The sequence below is a fragment of the Triturus cristatus genome, chromosome 3_2 (assembly GCF_964204655.1).
Source record: "Triturus cristatus chromosome 3_2, aTriCri1.1, whole genome shotgun sequence".
Lineage (NCBI taxonomy): Eukaryota > Metazoa > Chordata > Amphibia > Caudata > Salamandridae > Triturus > Triturus cristatus.
In genome coordinates, this window is record NC_140584.1 from 927,338,926 (window position 1) to 927,354,046 (window position 15,121).

General features: G+C 44.1%; 1 protein-coding gene across 6 annotated transcripts in view; it reads left to right on the forward strand.

Annotated features, from left to right (window-relative positions):
- VMP1 (vacuole membrane protein 1) overlaps positions 1 to 15,121 on the forward strand; it is an 810,872-nt gene that overhangs the window by 147,940 nt on the left and 647,811 nt on the right. For all 6 annotated transcript variants that reach the window (XM_085649403.1, XM_085649406.1, XM_085649404.1 and 3 more), the window contains one exon: positions 10,164 to 10,254. In XM_085649403.1, the coding sequence (XP_085505529.1) occupies positions 10,164 to 10,254 (91 nt within the window). The remainder of the gene's footprint in view (positions 1 to 10,163; positions 10,255 to 15,121) is intronic.

A 15,121-nucleotide genomic window follows, 5' to 3' on the forward strand; every position in this document is an offset into this window, starting at 1 on the left:
AAAAGTGCGGTGTGAAAAGGAGAACAAATGTTGAGACCTTTCTTCTCCACATACCGTAGTAAGTAGTAGGTTGCCCCATCAGTGTTATCTGTGGCACACTGTCTGCCCCCCTGATCCTGAAATCACATTTAGAGACGGCACTGTATGACAGACCTCTCCCATTATTGATTGCCCATTGCACATGGGGCTGCCCCTCCCGCTCTTCTTTCACTGTTTCACACCACAAACCACTCCCCATCAACCAAAGGAGTGATTAAAAACCAGTTATGTCGCGGAGAGGCTGCACACCCCAGAATGTGTCTCGGAGAGGCTGCACACCCCAGAATGTGTCTCGGAGAGGCTGCACACCCCAGAATGTGATGGTTGGAGTAAAATGGCACCCAGAAAGCTTTTCAAATCTCCTACTGTTCGTGGTGCAGAGCAGTGTCTTCATTGTTTCTCCTGTGTGAAGAATTGGATTCCAAATCCAATATAGTGGCATCACGTGAATTGGCTGGTTTTATATCCTTTGCACGTATATTATTAGCATCTATAGATTGTTTGCTTTATTCACTCATCGAATGTCATGCTGATTAATTTTTTTCTAACATCTGGTAACAGTACAGTTACCCTCGTCCCCCTACCCACTCCTGTGCGTGGAACCATGGCAAATCCTCTGTTACAGCAGTAAGAGATTCCTAGATCCCTAAACCATGCTGTATAAAGTCTTTCAGGAAGACTCTCGTCCGTTTTGATTCGTCATCTGCGATCTGGGCATCACAGCATTCTTTCTATATAAATATAGAATCTGAAGCGAAGTCAGAGGGAGACTCTTCCGAGTCCCATGCTACCTTTATCAATTATTTCTCACATACACTGAGGAGCGATGTAGGTGCTTGAATACTAGTGACTCTTGGTGTTGATTCAGCACATTTAGAACAACGGCAACCACATTAATTTCCAAAGCAAATTGTGGCGGTAGTATTAATCACATTATTTTATCTACAGAATTAAAAATGTAATGTCATTGGGATCCTCTGGGTTCATTATGAAGTGAAATCCAAGAGCTCTGTTTTTCATAAATTGATAGGGGAGGGGAGCAGTCTGAGGACCTTGCCATCCCTTATGTGTCGCCATGCATGCCATCCGTCTCAATGATATGTAAACACACAACGTAGAAGACCCACCTTTCCCCTTCCCCAGCAGAAGAGCCTCAGATGACTAACTCATGGCCCAGCGAATAGTTCATTAAACTAACATGTTTACCAGTTAGATTACTTGAGTCCCTCCTCATCTTCCAAGGTGAGCTTAAACCGTTGAAAAGTGCCTTTCCCTTTGTTACTCCTTGTCAGTCCCTGCTACAAGTATGCTTAGACCTGGAGTGAAAATATTAATCGGGTGAACCCGTACAACGTGACGAATAGGAAAGATTGCCGCCGATTGCATGTAATCATCAATTAGATGATAATGCAGCCATGGTTTCAAGCTTCTGCCAGATTTCTTTGTATCGGGTGCTAGTTACAATTCTTTACTAATGCTGCCGCATAAGGATGGATTCAGTTTCGTCTACCCAGGGACATCTTAAGGATTTTGGGGGCCCTGGGCCAAACATATTTTGGGGGCCCCTGTTCAGAACAGCTTTGAATTTATGATCCAATTTGAGCCCCTGTTTCCCACACAGTTTCCACTTCCTCAGCGGCGTTAGCGATCCTGTTTGCATCATAGGCATTAGCCTATATATTCCCGATCTAAATGGACGCATGCAGCTGACAGCGGTAGGAATTAGTGTTTCCTGCCCTGCTCGTAGTTTTTTTAATACTTTTAAAAATGTATATGTGTGGCTGAATTACTCTGTGCTTTTTAACAATTTCTCCTACCTACGAGCACTTGCACTTTACTTGATTCTGCTTGCCTACACCTCCTCAGCTACTACGATTCGCATCTAGTTTTTCCTCCAGTCCTGGTCCGCCGCGGCTGATTCACCGATTGTGCGGAGGGCTGGGGCTACTATCTGCTCCTCACTTCCGCCCACGCAGTTTCTGCTTCCTTAGCTCCGTTAGCGATACAGTTTACATCATAGGCATTAGCCTATATATTCCTGATGCAAACGGATGCACGCAGCTGACAGCGGTAGGCTTTAGTGTTTTCTGCCCTGCTACTAGGTTTTTAATACTTTTTAAATTGTATATGTGTGGCTGAATTACTCTGTGCTTTTTAACAATTTCTCCTACCTATGCGCACTTGCACTTTACTTGATTCTACTTGCCTACACCTCCTCAGCTGCTTCGATTCACATCTCGCTTTTCCTCCAGTCCTGGTCCGCCGCGGCTGATACGCCGATTGTGCGGAGGGCTGTGGCTACTATAAGGCTCCTCACTTCCACCCACGTAGTTTCCACTTCCTCAGCTGCGTTAGCGATCCAGTTTGCATCATAGGCATTAGTCTATATATTCCTGGTGCAAAAGGATGCTCGCAGTGGGCGCGCAGCCGGCGCGTCGAAGGTGCACCAAAGGCAAGCCCGTCTGCGCCCGGAGGCATCTGGCGCCGGCCATTTTGCCCAGTTCCCCTCCGGTGAGTTTCTTCCACTATATTACAATAGGGAAACACTGCTTAGCCTTAGGCGGCAACCATTATGTCAGTGTACAGCGGCTGATCCGAGCTTGGAGGTAGACTTTTGATGCAATAAGTGCAACTGGTCTCTCCTCCATCCCAGGAAACCCACACCCAAGATCCTCCCATGCAACAATAAGTGTAAAAACAATAAGAAAACAAAGGACTTAAAGGCCACCCTTTTGAATTGTCGCTCTATGCAAAAGCATGAACCACACATTTATGGTCTACTTTTAGACGAACAGCCTGATCTTTTATTTCTCACTGAGACCTGGCTGTCTGAAGCCTCCAACCCTACTATCACCTCGGCCATCCCTACGGGTTATAAAATCCTTAGGAGGGACCGACCGAGTGGTAAGAGGGCGGTGTCGCCATAATTTTAATCAATTACTAGACTGCTCTCCCATCCCAATGGAAAACATTGAGGGCACAGAGTCCTTAGACTTCGACTGTACCTTTTTCCCCCATCATAGCATAGTTGTTTTTCTAATTTACAGATCACCCAGTGCAATTGGAAATGTTATTACTACGCTTAATACAGCCACCACCTCCCTGGCCTTAAAATACAACAACTGCCTTATTCTGGGACATTTCAATATACATATGGACAATGGAAAAGACCCTCAACCAATTTCCTTGTTGGAGACGCTGCAGGCCTGCAACACGTTTCCATCTATTTCTTCGGCCACCCATGAGAAGGGCCATACCCTAGCCAAATCTTTCACAACTTTGACATATCAGTAAACCTACCTCTTCCCATTATCTGGTCTGACCACCTCCTATTAATATTCGTCATTCCCAACTCTGCAGGGAAGAGGGTCCCTAATTACAGGACGTTCCATAAAATATCCATCCCGATGTTAGCAGACGCCCTCGGTCGTTCCTCACTGGAGCTGTCTGGCTGCCCCGACTCGGACGCCCTCTCAATAGATTCATGGCTCCGAACTAACATTGATGCACCTGTACCGGTTGTTTCCTGCTCCTTAAGGAGTTCACCCCCACCAGCTCCATGGTTTAACGATTCCCTCAGATCTAGCAAAATAAATTGTAGAAAAATGGAACGTAAATGGCGTAAATCCTATCTACCTGTGGACAGGAAGGTGTATAAAGACAACTTAAAAGCTCATTAGATTCTCGTGAAGGCAGCTAAGAAAAACTTCTTTCAAACCAAGATAGAAAATGCCCAAAATAAGAGTAAGGTAATCTTTAGCATAGTTAAATCCTTTAACGCCCCGAAAGCTGGCACAAAGGAAGGGCCATGCACGCAAAAATGTTCTAAGCAAATAGCTCAATTCTTCCACAAAAAGATCCCCGTGATCGAAAAAGCCTTCACTAACATCTCAGAGGAAGAACTGACCTTCTACCTTAGTTCTAATAGCAAATTTCACCTCTTGGATCCTCCATCTTTACTAGCTTTCCCTGAGTTTCAGCTTGAAGAGTCACTGACCCTTCTCCAAAGCATTAAGTCTGGCTCTCCTACCAACCCATGTCCAGCGAATATCCTGAACCTATTAGCTTCCACCATAAACCCCACTGTAAACCAGCTCTTTAATGCTACCCTCTCCTCAGGCAACATGCCGAAATTATGGAAGAATGCTAAGATTCTTCCACTGATAAAAAAGACTAACGCCAAACCGACGGACCCTGCCAACTACAGGCCAATCTCCCTTCTTCTGGCCCTCTCCAAAGTATTAGAGAAGCATGTAAACAAGGCCCTCCAAAAACACATTGAAGATGGAAAGCTCCTTCATGTGTCCCATTCCGGTTTTAGGGCTAACTACAGTACGGAGTCCGCTCTGCTGGAATTGACTCAATATCTCAAGGGTAAGCTAGACCAGGGAGGCAAGGCTGTTCAGATACTGTTCGATCCGTCGGCGGCCTTCAATACGGTCCCAATTGAGAGGCTCCTGGAGAGACTTGCTAACATCCAGGAGCCTTAACATGGATGTCATCCTTCTTGGCAAATGGATCTCAGGACATCTGGCTCCCCCTTTCTCATCCCCGGTTCCAGCCATGAATGTAGGTGTCCCTCAGGGCTCCATTCTTAGTCCTACCATTTTTAATCTATATCTATCCCCCCTTGCATTTCTAGTAGAGGAAGAGGGCGCCAAAATTGTTTCCTATGCTGATGACACTCAGCTGATTTTTACGTGTGAAAAAGGAACCAACTTTGACGGGGCAATGATTAGGTCTTGCTTCACAAAGGTTTTTAACTGGCTTAAGATCAATCAGCTGAAATGCAATCCTGACAAAAGTGAAGTTGTTTTCTTTGGTAATCCAGAAACTTCTGACTGAAGCTCTTGGTGGCCAAAAGATCTGCCATCCCCACCCGCGGAAACGGAGAAAGTAAAAAACTTAGGAATTGTCATAGAAAAGACAATCTCCATGCGCTTTCAAATCCAAAATCTAACTGGCGCTTGCTTTGGCATACTCAGGATGCTAAAAATATTCCTGCCACTGTTGCTGCTTGAGAGCAGAAAGATCGTGATGCAGGCTCTGTTGACATCAAAGCTTGACTATGTCAACAGCTTGTACCTTGATCTTCCCAAATCCCTTATTCAGCGCCTACAAGTAGTACAAAACATGGCGGCCAGAGCCATCCTGAGACCTAAACCCAGATCTAGTATGACCCCTATTCTCAAGTCTCTACACTGGCTCCACATAAAAGAACGGATCGACTTCAAAGCAAGGACCATCTTCTTTAAAGCTTTCCACGGCTTAGGAGCTGTCTACCTAAATAAGCGCGTTAATCGCTATACAACAGCTAGACCCCTAAGATCTTCCAATGCCAACCTAGCCCTCCTGTCTAAAAAATGCTGTGCCCGCACTGGAGGCAGATCGCTCGGCTTTCTAGGCGCAAAATTGTGGAATATAGCCTCCCTGAGTCTCTGAGACTAACCACAGACCTACTCTCTTTCAGGAAGAACTTAAAAACCTGGATTTTACTAACTGATGGTTCTTTTACGCATGTTTTCCTCCCGCTGTCACGCGCCAGGACACTCTAGTCTGAGTAGTTGCGCACTTTATTAAATACACTATTTCATTTCATTAGGTCCCTGACAGTGCAAAGGAACACTCGTTCAAATTCTAAGGGCCTTATTTATGAGGCCTTGCTTCACTTTTATGCCGCAAGTGCGTCACTTTTTGTGACGCACCGGCAGCGTAAAAAATGTGCCATGTTGCTCCATATTTACAAAGTGACGCATCTAGGCTGATGCATCACTTTGAAACTCCTGCACCACATTATACCTGCACCAGGTATAATGTATGCAGGGTGGGTGTTGCCCCGCAAAAAGCCTTGTAGAAGTGGCCCATTGAAATCTATGAGAACTCAGTGCGCCACTTCTAGGACGCCATTGCCTCAATATCTTACACCTACCTCACAGCAGGTGTAAGACTGACGCAGGCAAGCCCCATGTGAAAGGACACATTGCTGGAGTTGCGTCTATTTTCAGACACACCCCAGCAATGCATCACTTTTGCGCCTACAGATACGTCAGAAATACTGACATATCTGTAACATGATGCGACATGATGCTTCATACAGTAAATATGACGCATCCATCATGTAGCAAGGAGGGTGCACTAAGAAGTGACGCATCCCTGTTTTCACACAGCCATGCATCACTTCTCATAAATAAGGCCCTAAATGTGTTTACATCCAATATTCAGGGATAGTTATGTGTGTTTTCAATATTGTAACACAGCAGCAGCTCAGCAATATTACTGCAAATAATCTTTGTAACGCCCTCCCATTTCTTATATGTAAGGCCTTGTTTTGATCTAAAAAACTTTTTTATGTATATTGCATGAAAAATAAACACAACATTTCTCTGCAAAGTGGCTATACTAGACTCACAAATAAGGTACATAAAAAAATTAATTAAAGGAAAACAGTATTTAAAACAATCTGTTTTAGAAATATTCAAGGTCATTAGGGCAAAACTCTGGAGAATAGTGCTGACTCTGTCAGGGGGCCCCCTGAAAGGCTGGGGCCCTGGGCCAGAGCCCACTTTGCCCATGCATTAAAACGTCTCTGCGTCTACCTTTCAAGGCCAGCATTTTTAGTAGCACTTAGCTGAAAATAGGGTCTTGCTTGTTACAGAGATTTTAGAGAGATGCCCAGGTGAATCACCCGTGCTTGCACATTGGAACACAGCACTTGCCGAGTCGTTACCTGGCGAGTGGCCTTCGAAGCCCCTTGCCCAGCAATGGCTGAAATTTCAGTGCAGCACATGACTCGCTTCTGTGACTCCTTACACAGGTTACTGCCAAGGAAATGCCTAGATTTCCCATCTGAGCAGTGACTGGGCCCCATGCCTGTGTTCTCCAGCTGTGGCTCTTCATTTCAGGAAAATGGCTTTAACTTCATCACTGATCTGTTAACTTATTTGTGAGTCGAAGCTTTGTTTTTCTCCTTCAGAAAAAGTGACTGACAAACGTATTCATTCATATCCGTTACAGCATAGACTCATTGATATTGCAACCAAAGGTTGCTCTGCTTTTTAGGTCTCGCCTGACCCAGCGCATGCGCTGGTCTGGCGAGACTTATTGAGAGGGCTCCAAAAAGTGCTACCGGGCCAGCCTAGAGCTAAAGTGCATTTGCGCGGGCGCGCGCGCCGCGCTTTCCCGCGATTACTTTAACTTTCGCGGCCGCACGGCCGCTTTGATGCTTGATCGCGATCACTTTCGCGGCCGCTTTGCATAGCCAATAGGTCTCGCTTTTGGGACCTTATAAGTATTTAGTTACGCAACTGTTGCATGGCTAAACACTTATAAGGTCCCAAAGGCGAGACCTATTGGCTATGCCAATGCTTGTTTGTTTGTTGCATCTCAGTTTGACCGAGTTCTGTTGATTGATCTTATTTCTAGATGTTATGTACGTGACCTTTTTAGTTGAACGTAACCGTGGATTCTCCTATTGAATATGTAAGTAGGACAGGCCTGCGTGTTAACTGTGAGGTAATACAAAATCTGACTAAGTTGCTCCTGAAAGAAAAGAGCCCGCCGACGTCCAGACTGCTGTTAATCACTCCATGGTTAGAGAGCCCTGCCCAGCACCTCTGCGGGGCCAGAGTAGAGGGCGGGTGGAGCTCCGGGCACCCTTGTGGGTCCTCTTCATGCTGGGGACGGCATCCCATGCGACGCGATGACTGAAACCTACCTCCTCCCCGAGAAAGGGCGCAGCTCTGTGTTGCACGGATTAGATTGCCCTTACCTTGTAACTTCCATGTGCCCCGTGGCAGCAGTCCGACCTGTGGACCCAGTCATTGTAAACGATCGCTTTTGAGACTGCAGGTACAATGTCCACGTCGGTCTTGGTTTGCTCGTTAACCTCAGCCGTCCATAAAATGTTTGACATGCGTTTCAGTTGCTAGCAGAATCTAATACAAAGTCATTCGAAAGCTATTTTTGCGCCAGCCTGTATCAGTCACCTGTATAGGTTAAATACCACATCCTTTTATCCCTTCCAGAGAATAAGAGCAGTTCATAAAGTACTCGAACAATCCAGTTTTGTTTCTGCTTTGACCATCTTAGCAGTGAAATGTTTGATAATTTGATGTACTGTTTATCGAGCGCGTGTACATACACGAAGTGTTCCTGGCCTTTAGATAGCATGGAGTACTCTGCTGTTGGATTGCCTTCAGCCTTATCAGGTGGAAAAAACTGAGACCTTCATTTGTTTATTAACCCGGAAAAGATTGGAGATCAGCTGGAGATGAAGGGTCATTTTTATGTCCGACAAGTGAAGTATTGCTGAGGGGCTTTCCTACCGCTGTGTTACCTTTCATAAGGTGGTGTTCTCAAAGCACCCAGGTGAGAGAGTGTCCTAGTGCCATGCGGATTATAGTGCAAGAGTAAAGTAAGGTCACTAGCCATCGTGGATCCTGGAAGGTCCTGGTTAGTACGAGACAATAACTGTTAATCCAGTGCTGGATCCCGCATCATACGTTGATGATAACCTTCAGGTTCCCATCCAAGGAGAGAATAATCGGAGTGTCGACTGAATATGACACAACATGGGTCTTCATCAATATATCAGACTCTGCAGCATCCCTATGCAGCTCTAAAAGTTCCACTGCTACACCATAATCAAAAACTTCTCACCTGAGCTTCGAAAAGGTAACTGGGGGAGTTGGGTCCCTTTCTTTAATATGGGTTCTCCCCTGAACTATCTTGGAATGCTTGAGGGTTCCAGAGACTTCCACGACCACAGTGTGGTCCTTGTGCCAAGCTCCATGTGAGGACTGCAGCTTCCTCTCCTCCAATGAGATTATCAAACATCATCTGGGTGTCTTGCTGATGCTGTTCCCTCTGGTTAGATGATCCAGAGTTTCTTGTGATTTCACCTTGGTTCTGGTCAGATTGATTCAGACACCTTCAGGAGGAAGCTTGTTCCTAGGAATGCATCCTTCTCATAACTATGGGCGGTCACATTAGTATGCTTCTTGTTGTATTGTTTCATTGCAACAAAGCGATCCTGAGGACTCCTCCCACTTTTATTTCGAAGGTGTTGACTGAGTGTTGATTGAATTAATAAACATTTCTCCTTACATTTCTCCATGCCTACAAGCCTTCTTTGCTACTTAAAGTTTTTTGTAAACCCAACGTGGAGCATACTGAATTAAAACATTTTGATGACCCCATGGTCGTTATTTAACATCATACATGTATATCATTTTGTTGTCCTTCATAATTCTTTCAGTGTGTGTGAAATGATTGTATTCTGAGAGTTATTGGATAATTTTCCTGCTTCATATATCGAAATTTTGTCCTGGCGCTTGAAACTGGGTATTTAAGTGTTCCTGAGGCAGAGTTTCAGAATTAACCCTCCATGTGTACATTCAAGCAAAGAATGCGTTTACTTAATGAGACATTTTATCCATAACCTATTTTCGGCTTTACTTGTATTAAATCAGTTGCAGTAAAGTCATGCATAATAAAGAGGGAGGATATTTTCCAGGGTGGGGTTTGGATGGATGGTGGCGAGGGAGGGTCCTTTCTAAAGCAGGTGTCTGGTAAACAGTTATCTTTTCTTTCTTTCTATAAAGTACAAGTTACGCAGGTTTTTGTCGAGTCCTTGCAAGCAGCCTTATGTCTGATATTAAAAGAGCAATATCTTGAAAATGCACATGATTAAATAATTCAACCAAAACCATATTTAAAGTAAATACTTCTTAAGATTTGCCTATTACTGGCACAATTAGTTCAGGGCACATATTGAATGACCAGATTGGTTCATCCTTTGAGCCCCATGTAAAATGTTCATGTTTCATCTCGTCTTCCTGATTTGGAACCCAGTCTTTGTGATGGATAGCATCAAACAGCTCCTAGACTGTGCCAGTGATCTTAGCTACATGTTTAGAAGCCTCTTTTAAATGTTGTATGTTTCTATATGCATTGACTGCTGACCGTGTTCCCAATCCTAGACCTGTAATCCGTGAAGCAGCACACATGATTTCTTTGCAGTCCTGCTTGAAGATGCTTGTCTTTTGCTATTGTTTTTCAGAGTGTAATATTTAGAGAGCACAAGTGGATGCACGGAACTAACTACGTTTCTTGGTGTTTTGTAGGTTATGGCACCGTCGGGGGTTCGTTGTGTCTTTATTGCTGCTGCTTGCTGGACTTTCAGCTGCGTATTATATTGAAGGAGCACATCAACAGGTAGAAGATTTCTAACCTTGAACTGAGATTGAGAGTTTTGTCATCTACGATGAGTGATTAGTATGATACTACTTTACGTTTGCCCTACGGTGGGCTTTGGTGAATTGCTGTGTTGTTACAGTACTTGAGCACATATCAACTGTGTCCTGCACACCTTTTCTTCCTCCACATTTGCCATGTATATTATGCTACAATGCATGACGCTGCAGGTATGGGGATGTGATCTGTTTTATGCAATTTGAGGATGTCTTCCTTTGATTTGTGTGTGTGTGTGGTGCTAGGAGGCATTCCACTGCTCATGCTAATGTTACCCCTATTCTTTGAAAGAAGGCTTTACTGGTACAGCGTGTGTTTACATGTGGTGTGTGGTGTGTGATGTGTACTGTGCCTATCCAATATATCGGAGGGAAGCTGACTGCTCCCCTCTGCACTGTGCTGTGTGTGAGAAAAGCTTGCCATGCTAGTCTCGTGCAGTACCAGTTCTTTGTGTTGGAGGGAAATGCCGGCTGCTGCTATACATGCTGCACTTGCTCCGTATATGAGAGGAGTGCTCTGTGTTGCTGCCATGATGTCAGTGGCCGATGGTGCTCTTTCAAAGTGGTGAGGCCCCAAATTCCTGCCCCAAACTGCACAGAGAAAGTCCTACAATCCATCCTGGCTTTCCATAACAGTAAAAAAGGGCTCTCCCCCTAAAAACATCATTTTGAAACAATGAGGCCAAATATTGTATTTACAGAACAATTATTAGGGAAATGTTCTAAAAAGCTGCAGTTTCTATGAGGCATTCAGAACATACTAATATTCCAGTATGTCCATGGTGTGCCCTGGGAGTTTCATCGTCCAGTTTGTGTTGGGTTTTCAACCACCACATGAGATGTTTCAGAAAATGGTTGCAAAATAGCATGTTCTGCACAATTTCCCTAAACATGTCCACCGGTGTTACAGGCAGTTCCGAAAATTTCATTTTACATGGCTTATCATTTTAAATAGGATTATCACTTCTACATTTCCCTTCCCATCATCTTTACATCCTTCCTGGCCCTTCGAAGAAGACTCTGTCCTATGAAATGCGACCAGTGTGTAATGACTGAGAATCACCTTTGGAAGGAGCAGGCTGACAAAAATTAAATGATACAAATATTACAATCTCAGGCCTTATAGGGAACAGAAATGTTCAGATTGTATAGATTAATACAGCTGTACCACTGTTGCTTAGTTTACAAACATCCCATAGAAAGTTTGCATAGCAGACCAATTACAGCAATCTTACACTCTATTGTGTCATACTGCAGAAGTGATTATTGATTAAATATCAGCTGCAACGATATATTTAAAAATGCATTTGTTTTGGCCACAAATATCGGTTTTTCAGATCTTGAAAATATACACGTTTCACTATGAAATACAATTTTTTATTTGAAAACAATAAGATCGATCAAAACAGTTGTTCATAATTTTCATGGAAAAAACAGTTTTTGCCATGAAATGCCAGCTCTATATTAGTAAGATTTTGTCCTGTACACGAAATAGTTATATGTACTTCTGCCACTCAAGGATAGATTTTATCTTGCATGATGAATATTCCAAATCTGTTGCCATTGATTGTCACGGTACGTTGGGAATTGCAATGATTTTTCCCGAGGCCAGCCTTATTTTAGGGGTTGTGTATCATCGTTGCATCGATGGCCATAATATTCAAAGATTTAAATCCGTGAATACCCTAGGCTTCCTTTTTGATACCTACCTCGCCTTCCTCTGATCGGTTGTGGTTCGTGCTGTATTGCAGACCCTGTGCTGCTGATCATAGTGTAAATGTGACAGCGGGCCTGATCTGATATACAGTGCCCTGCTCGAAGTAAATGACGGTTTAGGTAATGTCCCCTCCTTAAGGGTGAAGTATGGTGGAGTATTTTCGAAGGCTAATTTCAAGTAAATTCCAGTAGCCAGAATTGCAGCAGAGGCTATTAGGTAACAGTAGAGTGGCTACTGATGTAAACTTCACAACATTTGTGCAGAAACTGCAGCTATGAGCATTGAAAGTGACTTTTGCAGTGTCTCCGTTTTGTCTCATTGATGTGCATATGCATTAAGTTGAATTTTCAGAGAGCTGGCACCACAATTCATTTTTATTACTCTATGAAAGGTTACCGAGTGCCTTGCAATTTAAGTGTGTAAACACAACCTGGATTGTCAAATCAAACACCACGTAAAACTGGGAACATAACATTAAAACTCAATAAAACATCCAAGTGACTGTAATAATGGGCATAGAAGAGACATTGTTGCTCCTAGGCTTATTGAATAGAATTCCACGTCGTCACCACTGACCCAGAGGGTGATCCAAAAAGGTAAAAACCTCTGCTTTAAAACAAGAGACCTTTAAAATTATTATTATTTTTTTTTTTTAAAGAGTTTGGAAGGAAATGAAAATCCTCCAGTTTCTGTAGGAAACTCAAAATAAGTAGCGGAATAGACAGGCCTACTTTCCTCTGCCACATGGTTCGTATTGTGTAAAAAACACAGCCATTGGATTGTATGCGATTTTTTTCTAGAAAAAGGAGGATTTTCAGTTTCCTCAACCCTAAATGGGGCCCTAAGAATTTTAAGCTAATCTAGTCTACTCATAGTTTATAGCTGATTTTTTTGCCTGTACATTAAAAATAGTAGCGCCTTCATGTTTGAAATGAGAGCTTTTCTTAGGGAAGTTCCCCACTCCTTAAAGCATGGTTTATGAATTTCCCATTAGCGAGAGCACTCTACACCACATTTGAATGTGGTACAGGTTACCATCTGATATCCGTATGTTATGGATTCTCATAATCTGGAAGGTTAATAGCACCCCTTGGTCTGTTTTTCACTCCTCTTGCTGTGATACAAAACTGCTCTAGCATCAAGGTCCCCCTCTCTAAGTTTGAGCACTCCACTAAGGCTGTAAAGATGGAACATTGAGAAGGATAAAATTGCCCTTTCTTGTGGTTTGACTCCACTGAGGAGAAAATTAGGCGGTGTTAAGTTCGAAAAAAGAGATGATTATGTCAGATGCTAAACAACAAGGTCTTACTTCTGGCGCAACAAATGAGTTGCTGCCAGTTGCATCAACAAAATGTGTGTCAGCCTATAACTAAATGGTTTATCTCACACAAGCATCTACACATGTAGGCAGGGCCCAACTTAAGGAGATCAAAAGTGCTAGCACATGTGTGAGAACTACAAAGCAGGTTTCACCTGTGCAGCTCAAGTTATATTTTGTGTACTGTTTAGACAGTTGTACATTTTTTCTAGGTGTGCTGATTTTTCAGTTTGCGGCATGTTACATCATATGTTGTGTACACTGCTGCCGTCTAGTATTGGGTATGAAAGTTGCAAGGATTTTTTCTTAGATGCTCTGCTTCAAGGTGACTTGTGATACCACCCCCAAAGCCCACATTGCACCTGAGCACAGACTTCACCTTATGTTTTTTTTTTGATTTTCAAAAATATTTATTGAAGGCAATCGCTGTTAAACACGGCATGGTGCCTACAACCCTGGTCGGGCCGGCAGCGTAGAGGTTAACAAGGACATAAGTATAACTAGTGTGTGAATCCACAGCAAGCAGCCTACAACCACTTTGGGCAGGCCATGTCTGGTTAAGCATTGTATAAAAAACTGGTCAAGCTGTAGGAAGGCCTTCCGATTATGTGGAGCGTGAGGCAATATAGTGTAACCAGGAGCTTGTTAGTGCAATGATCTGGGACCCCAGGAGGATACAACCAAATGTGTGGGGTCGGAGGGGCGTAACGTTCCCCCGCAGGGTTGCCCGTCCCTAAGGGACCCATGTAGTACTTGGTGGCCCGCTGTGTCCGATGTCCTACGCGTATGTGTGCGTGGGTGGTAACAGTGCCAGGGTGGCATTAAGAAAGGAAAAAAAAAAAAGAACAGTGACAATAATGTAGTAATAACTACTGGTCGTGGTGTGGTACGTGGTGTGGGGCGTCTCACTTTTCCAAGCAGTAGAGCGTGTGGGGGGTGGTGGATTGGTCGATAACCATGGTGCCCGGGCCCACCCAAGAAGGCAGGGCATAGACTCCTTTCCTTCGGTTGATTTTTTTTTTTTTTTTTTTTTTTTTTCTTGCATTGAGTTTGGATGTATTTTTTTTTAATTAATCTTTTTATTAACATAGCTCATAAGACCATACAAAGACTGATAGTATCCATAGGGCATGACAGGGTGTAGCTGTACATTTAACCAATAAAGACACAGGAGGACACCAGTGGGATACGTCATTACTGTAATCAAACCCCTGACCCCCCGCCTCAGATTCTCTGTATTTCGACCAGGGCCCCCACGCTTTCCTCCATTTCTTAATGCAGCCCCTACTTTTGTATATAGTCTCTTCGGCCTGTTGGCACCAATCAAGGTCTCGCCTCCACAGTTCACATTGCGGAGATGTCCGTGACCCCCAAACCCTGGCGATGTTTCTTTTCGCTGCCTCCGCTGCCAAAGCTCTACATATATGGACCAGCCAGTATCCCCTTTGATCATGAGCAACAGCCACTTTGGCTCCATCGGGACCGTGTCTCCCACCACCGCAGACATAGTGTCCGTGACCTTAGTCCAGAAGGGAACTATCTCGGGGTATTCCCACAGTATGTGATAAAAGGAGCCCTCCCCTTGGCAACCCCTCCGGCAGAGGGCCAACTGACTCCTACTTCATGCGTGGAGGTGTGTGCGGGGATAGTAAATGCGATGTATCTTTAGCTGTACTAATCGGAACCTGGAGCAAATTGCAATTTCAAGCGGACTCTGTATGGCATCTTGCCAGTCATCGTCCTCAATGGTGCCAATGTCCCAGGCCCAAGTTGCTCGAAGCGCCAACAGAGGGTCCG